Source organism: Nicotiana tomentosiformis, chromosome 11 (assembly GCF_000390325.3).
Source record: "Nicotiana tomentosiformis chromosome 11, ASM39032v3, whole genome shotgun sequence".
Classification (NCBI taxonomy): domain Eukaryota; kingdom Viridiplantae; phylum Streptophyta; class Magnoliopsida; order Solanales; family Solanaceae; genus Nicotiana; species Nicotiana tomentosiformis.
Window position 1 is genome coordinate 70,810,368 of NC_090822.1, and position 10,602 is coordinate 70,820,969.

General features: G+C 35.0%; 2 protein-coding genes and 1 long non-coding RNA gene across 5 annotated transcripts; 2 read left to right on the forward strand and 1 right to left on the reverse strand.

Moving 5' to 3' along the window:
• The first annotated feature begins 1,539 nt into the window (after nucleotides 1-1,539).
• On the forward strand, nucleotides 1,540-4,506 carry LOC104109340 (uncharacterized). 2 transcript variants are annotated; one of them, XM_009618601.4, is made up of 4 exons: nucleotides 1,540-1,685; nucleotides 2,949-3,128; nucleotides 3,835-3,960; nucleotides 4,081-4,506. In XM_009618601.4, exons 2-4 carry the CDS (start codon nucleotides 2,956-2,958, stop codon nucleotides 4,259-4,261), a joined length of 480 nt encoding a protein of 159 aa, XP_009616896.1. In that variant the 5' UTR covers nucleotides 1,540-1,685; nucleotides 2,949-2,955; the 3' UTR covers nucleotides 4,262-4,506. The 2 variants fall into 2 exon arrangements, with proteins under 2 accessions (XP_009616896.1, XP_070044113.1); XM_070188012.1 differs by lacking the exon at nucleotides 1,540-1,685 and adding an exon at nucleotides 1,762-2,337.
• Nucleotides 4,507-6,000: 1,494 nt separating this feature from the next.
• LOC104109341 (probable polyamine transporter At3g19553) lies at nucleotides 6,001-8,896 on the forward strand. The gene is made up of 2 exons (XM_009618602.4): nucleotides 6,001-7,538; nucleotides 7,970-8,896. The coding sequence occupies exons 1-2, from the start codon at nucleotides 6,577-6,579 to the stop codon at nucleotides 8,502-8,504; spliced, it is 1,497 nt and encodes a 498-aa protein (XP_009616897.1). The 5' UTR covers nucleotides 6,001-6,576; the 3' UTR covers nucleotides 8,505-8,896.
• On the reverse strand, nucleotides 7,813-10,343 carry LOC104109342 (uncharacterized). 2 transcript variants are annotated; one of them, XR_001971821.3, is made up of 2 exons: nucleotides 9,938-10,343; nucleotides 7,813-8,228 (listed from the first exon to the last, which is right to left on the reverse strand). It is a non-coding gene; the product is annotated as an uncharacterized lncRNA (long non-coding RNA). The 2 variants fall into 2 exon arrangements; XR_689213.4 differs by having other exon boundaries at nucleotides 7,813-9,514.
• Nucleotides 10,344-10,602: the final 259 nt, after the last annotated feature.

Sequence of the window (10,602 nt, forward strand, 5' to 3'; positions counted from 1 at the left end):
GAGATGGGGACACTCCTAAAAATTCTCCGGTCACCCTCACTCCAGTTGTGGTACAAACCCAGGCACTATTTGAAGTTGAGGTAGCTACACCATTCACTGTAATAGTAGCTCCCACACCATCGTACAAGTTTGATGCCGTCCCATGGGATTATGTTGTAAAAGCAAGAAGAAAGGGAAAAGACAAAATGGAAGAAACAGGTATCGTGCAAGGTATGACTAGAACTGGCAGAATTTACACACCTACCTAGTCTTAGAGACTAAGTGTCATCACGACGCCTGTGGCGGGATTTTGGATTGTGACACTTATATTCTTAGTATACTATACATTGGTATACTATGACTAGTGTCGTATACCAAATTGTAGGATCCGTTGATTTTATTATAAATATAAATAACAAAGAAAGGTGAAGAGTGACAAATTCTTTATTATAGAAAAAACCTAAATTTTCTTATAAAATGGAAAAAAAGTCATCTATAAATATAAAATATAAAATTCAAATAAAATAAAACAGAATGATACGGTAACTCTCGGTAATTATAATGATTAATAATAATGAAGAAAGTATCCCAATACTATTTTAAGACTCGATTATATATCTAGAAAGAAAACAAAAATAAAGTGGAAGAAACCGATAAAAGTTTTAGTGGAGAAATTTTATTGAAAATAACAGCAAAAAGCTAAGATGACAAAATAATAATAAAAAGAGAAAAAAGTGACAAATTATTTTGGACGAAGAGATTTTACTAAAAAAATAAAATTAAAAATATTAAAAACGAAAAAACTAATAAAACATTAAGACAAAAAAGTAAAAAAGAGTGAGAGATTGTTACTAAGAACAAATAAAAAATAAAAGAAAAGATAGTTAAAAAAAACTAAAGAAAAATAAAAGAGTGTAGAATATTAATACAAAGAAAAAATAAAGTGAAAAAATAAAAATAAAACAGGAAAAATAAAAGAAAGTGAAAAAAGTAACAAGTACTTTCGACGAAGAGATTTTACTAAAAAAATAAAGATAAAAAAATAAAAGACTAAATCAAAAACTTATAAAAAATATTTAAGACAAGAAAAAATAGAGTGAAATGAATGAGAGGTCATTGCTAGAAAAACAAAAAAGGGAAAAATTAATTAAAAAAGAAAATAAAAAAGAAACTGAAAAATAGTGCATTATTGTATTAGAAAGAAAAATAAAGTGCAAAAATAACAGCAAAATGGGGGAAAAGTGAAATTTTTTTAAAAAAAGGTGAGAAAACATAAAAAAAATAAGAAAAAGAAAAAAAAGGGCGAGGGCTGAGATGAAGTTTGTACATAGGAAAGGTGGAGGCATACATGTAATAAAATCTTTAAAAGAAGCCTTAATGACGTATAAATTATTTTTCGGCTATCAAATATAAATAGTTTTTGGTGCGGGGTAAAAGTAAAAAAAAAACTTTTTATTTTTCAAAATAGGGTGAAGTTAATATTTAGCCGGTCGATCAAAAATAATTTCATCGACCAGTCAAATATACATAAAGTATGCATTTATTATATATAAAATATATATTATATAGTAATATACAAAAATATATTTTTTGATTATTTTTTAGAGCGGTATACACAGAATCTGGCCCAAATCGCAAGGTGATTTTTGGCCAGTTTCAAATTAGTTGCTATTGCCTTGACACCACAGCGAAATAGTTCGTCTCAGGTATCTGTTCATCTTCCCATCTCTTGTGAATCAAAATCCTTAACCCCTTTTCAATTGAGTTTTTCACGTCAAATTCTACTGGATTTTTATTTATTTGGGTATTGTTAAACTTAAAGTTAGTAAAAAAAAACCTTTTCTTTTAGAACACTCCTGATTTGAGGCAAATCGCAAATTATTTTGGTATTGGAATGAATAGGCCCAAATAGAAATAGTGCAGAATTGTTACAACATAACTCATACGGCTGATCCCAATTGGTTTGATGATTGATTGTAAAAGGGGAATCGGTGTAAATGTGCTAACATGTGTGGGATCCGATTATGAACTTCAAGAGGAATGAATTGTCCTATCACAGAAGTATTACTCAAGTATCATTTATGAATAGATGATTAAAAGGATATTTACTTGATTCTGAGGACATGAGTGACATTCTATTGAAAAATTTAGATGGTTCAGCTCAGTGACTCTGTTTGAAAGGCTGCTCAGAGTTTGCATCTTTCTTAACTTTTTTCTTTTTGGAACACCAGGAAAACCTGCAGCCGCTACAGGCTCACCCACAGGGTGAGCACCCTGTGGCGAGCACTCTGTGCGCACTGGGTAAACCCCCTCTGTGTAATAGCCTGCAAACCACACCCGGGATGTAAACCGAACTAGGCAAGTCCTGTGTGACAGACTCAGACCCAGAAGGCATTGAGGGTGCATCTTTCTTAATTTGATAGCACCAAATTCAACACTTTGTAACCTTTTGTATGTTTGGGGGTCACGGGAACGAAGTCCTTCTGAACTTATGTTTGTTTATCCGTGTTCAAGTTTTGTTGCATTTACTCTTTATATCTTAGCACTGTGCATTCATAAGTTTTTATTGGTATATCTTTTAGTATTACATTTGGGCTTGTAAGTGTAGTTGCTTTGGAGGGCTTAACTTAACTTTGTCATGTCGTGGTGCTGTTGTCTCAATGTTTTCTACTCTTTTGTTTTCTTTTCTTTTTAATTACTAAATCTTTATACGCTTATGTCATTCAACTATTAAATAGGATATTCTTCCATTTGGTTGTATATAAAAAAGGTAGAAAAAAAGATTCAAAAATGTTCATTCAATTGATTGGTATCTTAATCTTTGCTAACTAATAATCATTTTACCCAGACAAGATCTTACATGCTAATCATTTCACATCCTTGATTTTCAAAATCCTCTTTCATCATAATAGCATATCTGATACGAAATGATATTTCAACTTTGCTAACACAGCATAATTTGTCCACAGTTGATCCATGGCTAATGAAGCTTCTTCGTCGACTTCACTTACCGTTGATGAAGAAGATGAGATACTGATGCTCTATGGGTCCGAATCTGGTTGGGTTGAGCCCCTAAGTTACTGTGATCACCTGACTTCTTTATCCTCCGATCTCACTCACATTCCAACTCCAGACACTCCTTGCAACAGGTTCATCTTCCTACAGCCCTAATCTCTTTTGAACTTATAGAATCCAGTACATGTAATAAACAATTTTAAGGCTATTAGATTTTCAATGTTTAGCTACTCAAAATTTATATCCAGATTAAAGTGCCATGAATTGAAATGTCATGTCTAAAATGTTGCTACATTTCACAGTTTCAAGTACCCCATAATATAGGTGCTGCAACAGTCTTCCTTTTCTCCTAGAACCTTAGACCATTTCTCTATTTGAGAAGCCCAAAGACGTGGACAGAGAAGAAGTATGGACTTGTTTCAAGGTTGATGAAGCATATGTGACTTTATCTTGTTTTAGAAAAATAACATTTTTTACTCCTCTAAAGTTTATTGATTAATATCCTTATGGTTCTAAAAGGTAATTTTTCCATTTTGTGTATTATTTCATACTCACTAGCTTATTAAGGAAAGTAGTGGCTAGTCACTCTCAATTCTGTTGTTTTTAACTCTATATATTGGAATTAATAGCCCATACAAGGTGTAGTTGCATGTATTTATAGACTTCCATCCATCTGTATGATAATCACGTATAGTTATTCCAATCTCAGGAAAGACTAGTTTTTATTTTCTACGGCTGACTTTACTATTAAACCTTCTATGCTGGCTTGAGTTAGCTAAATGGATATTGTTTTTAGAAGCAAAGAAATTTGGTGACAGTGTGTGAATTTGTTTTTGTAAGGTGTCAACACCCAGCAGAGAACTGGCTATGTTTGTGCTGCAAGGAGGTTCTTTGCAGTCGATTTGTTAATAAGCACATGCTCGAGCATTACAAGCAGAGCAATCACTCTATTGCACTCAGCTTTAGGTAACTTCTCTGACAACACAATACTACTTTTTGTCAATTCATTTGTCTTTGTGAATACGCACATGTTTGAGCTAAAGATGTACGTTTTTACTGGAATTTCCTTTTCCTTTTCTGGAGCAGTGATTTATCAGTATGGTGTTTCTCCTGCAATGCATATTTAGATGCTCAAGTAATAATGCCATTGCAGTCTGTTCATTTCACTGCCTACGTACTAAAGTTTAATGAACCTCCACCTTTACGAGCAGCGGAGTGTATAGAAATTGCAGGTAACAGAGCAGAGGGTTCTACGTCTGGGAACTAATCATTCCCTCTTCTCTTTAATGCTTGTGATGTTAGGTTGTTCAAAGATTTTCTTCAAACTGATTTCTCCTATAGGAAAATGGGTTAAGAGAGGATTAATTTTGGATCATGGCATCTTTATCTTAGATATTGCCATATTAGCTACTTCTTTTTATGTAAGCGAAATAGTTTGTTGAATAGACTGAGCACCAAGAAGTTACTTTCAATAAGCAAAAGTTTCAGTTAATACATCTGAACTTTACAAAAGTGATGGGTGTTGCTTTCCCTTCAAAACATTTTTTATTCCTTTCTAAACACCACCCATCGTATGCCGAAAAGATTCAGGAGCATTCACCGCATCTGAATACCTTTTTGCTTCATTGAGTTATTATCAGTTAAATTCAATAAATTGTATCACGTTTTAAAATCTAATTACAGCAAAGCTGTTGTGAGCGTAAAACTAAGGACAATTAAGTTCCCCTAAGGTTACCATCCGAACCAAATTATTATTGACAGGTAGTACAAGAAGGCTATTGGTAAAGCTAGTTTTGTAAAGTATAGCTGGAAAAATTGTCTGAGTGCTTTCGAAGTTTAAAGTCTATCACAACCAAATACGGTAGACACAACTCACTTTTTAATGTCAAAGGTTAAAACTTTGTACAATAGCCAGCAGTTATAGGCTTTCATCTTGGAAGAGTGTGATTCAACGTGTTTTACCCCATGACGCATCGATCACAGGGAAACTGTAGGCTTTGTCTCAAACAGCCAAAAGTGCCTTAAAAAAAAAAAGATATCCAGTAAAAAGAGGGAAGCACAAGTTGGAGTAAGAATGGGAACAATGTAAGATACGTCTGAAGACAAAGGATTAGAGTTAAGAAGTGTGGTTTTGCTGGTAAAATTGGGCTACTCTCTATTAATCTGGACATCTTTGTAAATTGACACAAGAAGAGGTTATCAAGTGGAGTTGCGTAAATTGGATATGATTATCATCTTCAAGAATTCAAAGAGATAAAGAACAGCATTGAAGAGCCCCGGATTCCAAATTTTTAGCCAGTATGTCAACATGGATGATACAGGGAAAGAAATTACAAAAATGATCTAAGGTGCAAAAACTTATAGTATATGCTAGAGCTATTACTAATAACTTCGTTAACAAAAAACTAATGAAATTGTTGACAACGAGAAATTGTGCGCTTCTCCCAAGGAGATCTGCAACTTTTCCAAAACTTCAATGGCATTTAGTGATTGAAATATAAAAATAACGGAGATATTGGAATATCATTCGTTCACTTTCCTGTCGCTGTATGTAAAAAGATAAAGGGATCGAGTGTAAATGTGCAATTTAAAAGTCAAGACCAGAAGCAAGTTGTGGCTCACCATTCCTGGCGAGAGAATCAAAGAACGACCCGGTCCTTTCTGCAAAGCACGTGCATGACACATATTCTCATTTTGTCAACTCTGTCCACTTCTTCCTCGCAGTGAATTCAACAAGAAAAAAAGAGAGATGATATTTTTATAAGGGAAAAGGGTCAAACTTACCCTTTTACTCTCCCATATTATTTATATTTAATTTCTATTATATTATCCGGTCAAATTTATCCGTACTATTATACTATCCGACCTGATATATCTCTATCATTTACAAATTTTTAAAAATTATCCCCCAGTCCTAACGGATTGTCCATAAAATGTAACAAACTGAAGACACCAAATAAAATGTACATCTTCACCTGCCATTGAACAAAATATGCCAGTAGTTAGAACATGTAAAATATTCCTATAAATAACATTGCTTAGTACAACCAAGACTTGTTAGAATTTAGGACAAACCTCAAAGAAGTGAAGTAAAAATAATGTACCAGTATGATATAGGAAAATATTTATTAACATGAAACTTACCATCTTGAACTTAAACTAAAGCTCTCTCTTATTCCTAACATAAACACATAATATCAAGGAAATCTTCAACTTTTTACTGCATAATTCCTTTTTATGATCATTCAAGTATTGAAAATTATCTATTAAAGTAACTTTTGTTTATTTTAGAACAACAAAATCACTCAACTCTAGAGAGTTATCCTACAAAGTGTTTTAGCCGGAAAAGTGATGTCTCCCAAGGATAAAAGTGGCGTCTCTCAAAAAAATCAAATTTGAGTGATTTTATTGTCCTAAAATAAATAAAAGTAACTTTAGTAGGTAATTCACATAATAATACTTAAGGAATTCTCTTTACACATGCTATATAGCACCCAAATACTTTCCATAGAATTAGGATCTCCAGATTCGCAATCTTGGGGTTGACTTTTTCTCCTTCCCATCTTATGTTAATCTGAGGGAATGGTGAATGATGTCAAGAACACTGCAACAATCAAGAAAAATCCAAAACTAACTTTATTGCCTCTTATTGCTCTGATTTTCTATGAAGTTTCAGGGGGGCCTTTTGGTGTAGAAGATTCAGTTAAAGCAGGGGGTGGCCCTTTGCTAGCTTTACTTGGTTTCGTGATTTTCGCTTTAATTTGGAGCATACCTGAAGCACTAATCACAGCTGAGCTAGCCACAAGTTTCCCTGAAAATGGTGGCTATGTCATTTGGATATCTTCAGCTTTTGGCCCTTTCTGGGGCTTTCAAGAAGGCTTCTGGAAATGGTTTAGTGGTGTCATGGATAATGCTCTTTACCCTGTATTGTTCCTCGATTACTTGAAGCATTCGTTGCCTCTTTTTAATCACTTGGTTGCAAGAATTCCAGCCCTGTTAGTTATTACAGTGTCTTTGACGTACTTGAATTATAGAGGCCTCCATATTGTTGGTTCTTCAGCTGTTTTGCTTGCAAGTTTTTCCCTTTTTCCGTTTGTTGTAATGGCGATTCTCTCGATTCCTCGGATCAGACCAGGACAGTGGATTGTTGTGGATTTCAACAAGGTTGAATGGAGAGGGTACTTTAATACCATGTTTTGGAATCTTAATTACTGGGATAAGGTCAGTACTTTAGCAGGGGAGGTTGAAGACCCTAGTAGAACGTTTCGAGACGCGTTGCTCGCGGCTGTAGTTTTGGTGGTTTGTTCGTATATTATTCCACTACTGGCTGCAACAGGAGCTTTAAAGTCTAATCCTAGTGAGTGGAGTGATGGTTATTTTGCAGAAGCTGGAATGTTGATTGGTGGCGTTTGGCTGAAATGGTGGATCCAGGCTGCAGCTGCAATGTCTAATTTGGGGTTGTTTGAAGCTGAAATGAGTAGTGATGCCTTCCAACTTCTTGGGATGAGCGAAATGGGAATGCTTCCTTCTATATTTGCTTCGAGGTTTGAGCAATTTCCCCATTGATTCTTTTTATGATGTTTCTAATAGTAAGCATTTGTAAATTACTACAAGATAGAGCTTTTCCTAGCATGACCTAGTGATATTAGAGCTTCAAATGCTCCGCGAAAAGAGGAAATATAAGTAAAACTACCTTCATCTTAGGCTCTTAGATATTTATTTAACTGAGATGATTAAAAGTAGGGAATCTTAGTGTGTCCCAGTTGATGGAATTCCAGTACATTGATCTGGTTAGGAAATATGCAGTATGATAAAAGATGAAAAGAACTCTTAACTTGTTATTTATGGTTTTTATAAATTAAACCGGACATTTGAGTATCAACCAAAAGAGGGAGAAGGCAAATTTACAGGTTGGCCTTTTTGGCATTGTGAGTCTATTATCACAAGATAAGTCACTATACTTCAAATCTTGCAGATCAAAATATGGGACACCCACTATCAGCATCTTATGCTCCGCAACAGGTGTGATCTTTCTGTCATGGATGAGTTTTCAAGAAATCTTGGAATTTCTTAACTTCCTCTATTCAGTAGGAATGCTTCTCGAGTTTGCAGCCTTCATAAAATTAAGGATAGTGAAGCCTGATCTTCACAGACCTTATAAGGTCCCCTTTCAAACATTTGGAGCAACGGCGATTTGCCTTCCACCAGCTTTGTTGCTTCTTTTTGTCATGTATCTGGCTTCGTTAAAGACATATATAGTAAGTGGCTCAGTCATTATTCTGGGGTTATTCTTGTATCCTGCCATAGTTCATGCAAAGGAGAAAAACTGGTGCCATTTTATTAGTACAGATGAACCATTAGGACATTCTAACGATATTCTTGAGGACCAATCAGCAGCTACTGAACTTGATCAGGTTGTTGCTGATGAGGCATCTCTTAGCCTACTCGGACACTCTAAGAAAGTACAGGATTCTGAAACCTTGTCACAAGAAATCTCAACAGTGGATTAGAACATACTTTCATATTTCATGTACATTTTATTTATACTAGAAGGAACGAGAGCCTAGGCGCAATGGTAAGAGTTGTCGTCGTGTGACCAGGAGGCCAGGGGTTTGGAAACAACCTCTTTCAGAAATACAAAGTAAGACTGTACAATAGATCTATTAAATATTGGTCTGGCCCTTTTCCGGAACCTGCGCATACCTGGAGCTTAGTACCCCAGGCTCCCCTTTTTGCGATTTGTATTTACATAGTTCAAGCTTGAAAAGATATGCTATAAATGGAATGAGACACTATGGGAGGAAAGTCTCAAAATATATGTAGACCCTTTAAATGCCTTGTTGTACCTGATGTGGAACACTATATAACTTATTAATACCAACTCCTCTCATCTTTCTTCCAACTCTTTCTTCTTCTTCTTCCAACTTGGTTTAGGAAAATTATCTGTATCGGTCAATCTTAAAGTTTTTAGCTCTGAATGCTCTTTTATATATGTGTATGTTCTCTCCATGTGTAATAGGAGTAATTGAAAAGGTTCCTGGTGATCAATGAGACTTTTGACATTCCTCCTCATCTATTATTTTTGAGGAAAAAAAAAGACTATCAAATTTACAGTTTAGAGAGAAGTAGAGCAAGTTTAGAAAAAAAGGATTTCATTTATGGTGGGCAATCCATTGGGATTTGGGAATGGACTAAGAATGAATATAGATCTATCAAACTGGTCTTGAATTCTTTGCCTTTCTTAGAGAAATACAACAAAACCAACAACTAAAATTTCAGAAACTTTGTCTGTTGATTGCTGCCAGTTGCCTATTTAATGAATTCACTACTGAAGCCGATGCTTGTATTAATAAAAAAGGCAAAAATGAAAGACATCCTTCAAGGGAACCATCAGTTCCAAATTACCACAGGAGGGAAAGGAAAGAACAAAGAAGGAAGATAATAGTGCTGCTTCCCATGAATTATTCTTGCTCTTCTTCATTTTGTAGCCACCCATGTTTCTCCTTTGATAACAGGACAACTTCCATTTTGTTGGCAAAAGTTAGAAACTTTAGTATTACCAGTAGAAAGCACAAGTTTTTAGAAATTCCTCGTCCGTAGAAAATTGAACAAGAACAAGATATATGTGGAAATGCAAAAGCTTGCATGTGAAGCGGTTCTAGTTATGTTTGAGCCGTACATCTCGTAACTACAGTATACACTATTCTCAGCGCCCTAAATTTTCTCTGTACTTGTTCTTTTAGGATTTAAATGTCTTGCCTGCGTAATCATGCATCATGGGATTGGCATTGTGCTAAAGTAAAGAAGTCTATGTCCTATCCTGATTGGAGTATAATTTAATTCTCATTGCAAGCATGTAATAGATACAATAAACGACACAATCAGGTAAACCAAACAGCATAGAAGCAGGAAATTAAGCTTATATGATGACAGGAAATCTTACCTTATTAATTGTTCCAATTGGAAATACTGAATAAATCACACAAGTCCATCTCCTTGGCGTGGCTTAACTTAATGCAAGCGGCTTAATCATAACCTATGCCCATATTCGAGCCATTTCTGCAGCAAAATACAAGTTGTCACTGTCAAGTAAATGTTAAAGATAATGAATACCTTTTTCTTTTACTTCAGCCGCTCTTCTCTTGTATTATCTCTTTAGAATTTTCCCCCTTGTGAGTTGCTTTCTTCGCTTCCTTTTGTTAACAGGTGAATCTAGAGATAATCGACATTGACAAAGAGATGATCGAACCCTAACACGTAGCTGTACAAAGAGATATTTGGGAGAAAATGTGAAGAGTATTATTTCCAAAAAAGAATTGTTCCTCTAATACATTGTAAGAGGTCTCATATGTACACCATACAATTGGGCCGTTCACTTAATGGGCCAAAATAAGAATAACATAATTACAGATGGGCTGGCCCATCTTGACTACTTAACACTACTAACTTCAGCTCCAACACCCCCCGACAAGCTGGAAGGGCTGGCCATTCCAAGCTTGGGAAGAAAAGCCTGTTGCTGCACACCAAGCAAAGATTTAGTGAATATATCAGCAAGTTGAGCAAATATAGAAATAGAATGCAACAAAACCAAACCATCAGACAAGGCAT

Bases quoted from the DNA above. Each gene is read 5' to 3' on its own strand.
- LOC104109341 (XM_009618602.4), top strand. From the start codon at position 6,577: ATGGTGAATGATGTCAAGAACACTGCAACAATCAAGAAAAATCCAAAA. The intron at 7,539-7,969 runs GTTTGAGCAATT...CAAATCTTGCAG, and splicing joins CCTTCTATATTTGCTTCGAG to ATCAAAATATGGGACACCCA.
- LOC104109340 (XM_009618601.4), top strand. From the start codon at position 2,956: ATGGCTAATGAAGCTTCTTCGTCGACTTCACTTACCGTTGATGAAGAA. The intron at 3,129-3,834 runs GTTCATCTTCCT...TGTTTTTGTAAG, and splicing joins CCAGACACTCCTTGCAACAG to GTGTCAACACCCAGCAGAGA. The intron at 3,961-4,080 runs GTAACTTCTCTG...TTTCTGGAGCAG, and splicing joins TCTATTGCACTCAGCTTTAG to TGATTTATCAGTATGGTGTT.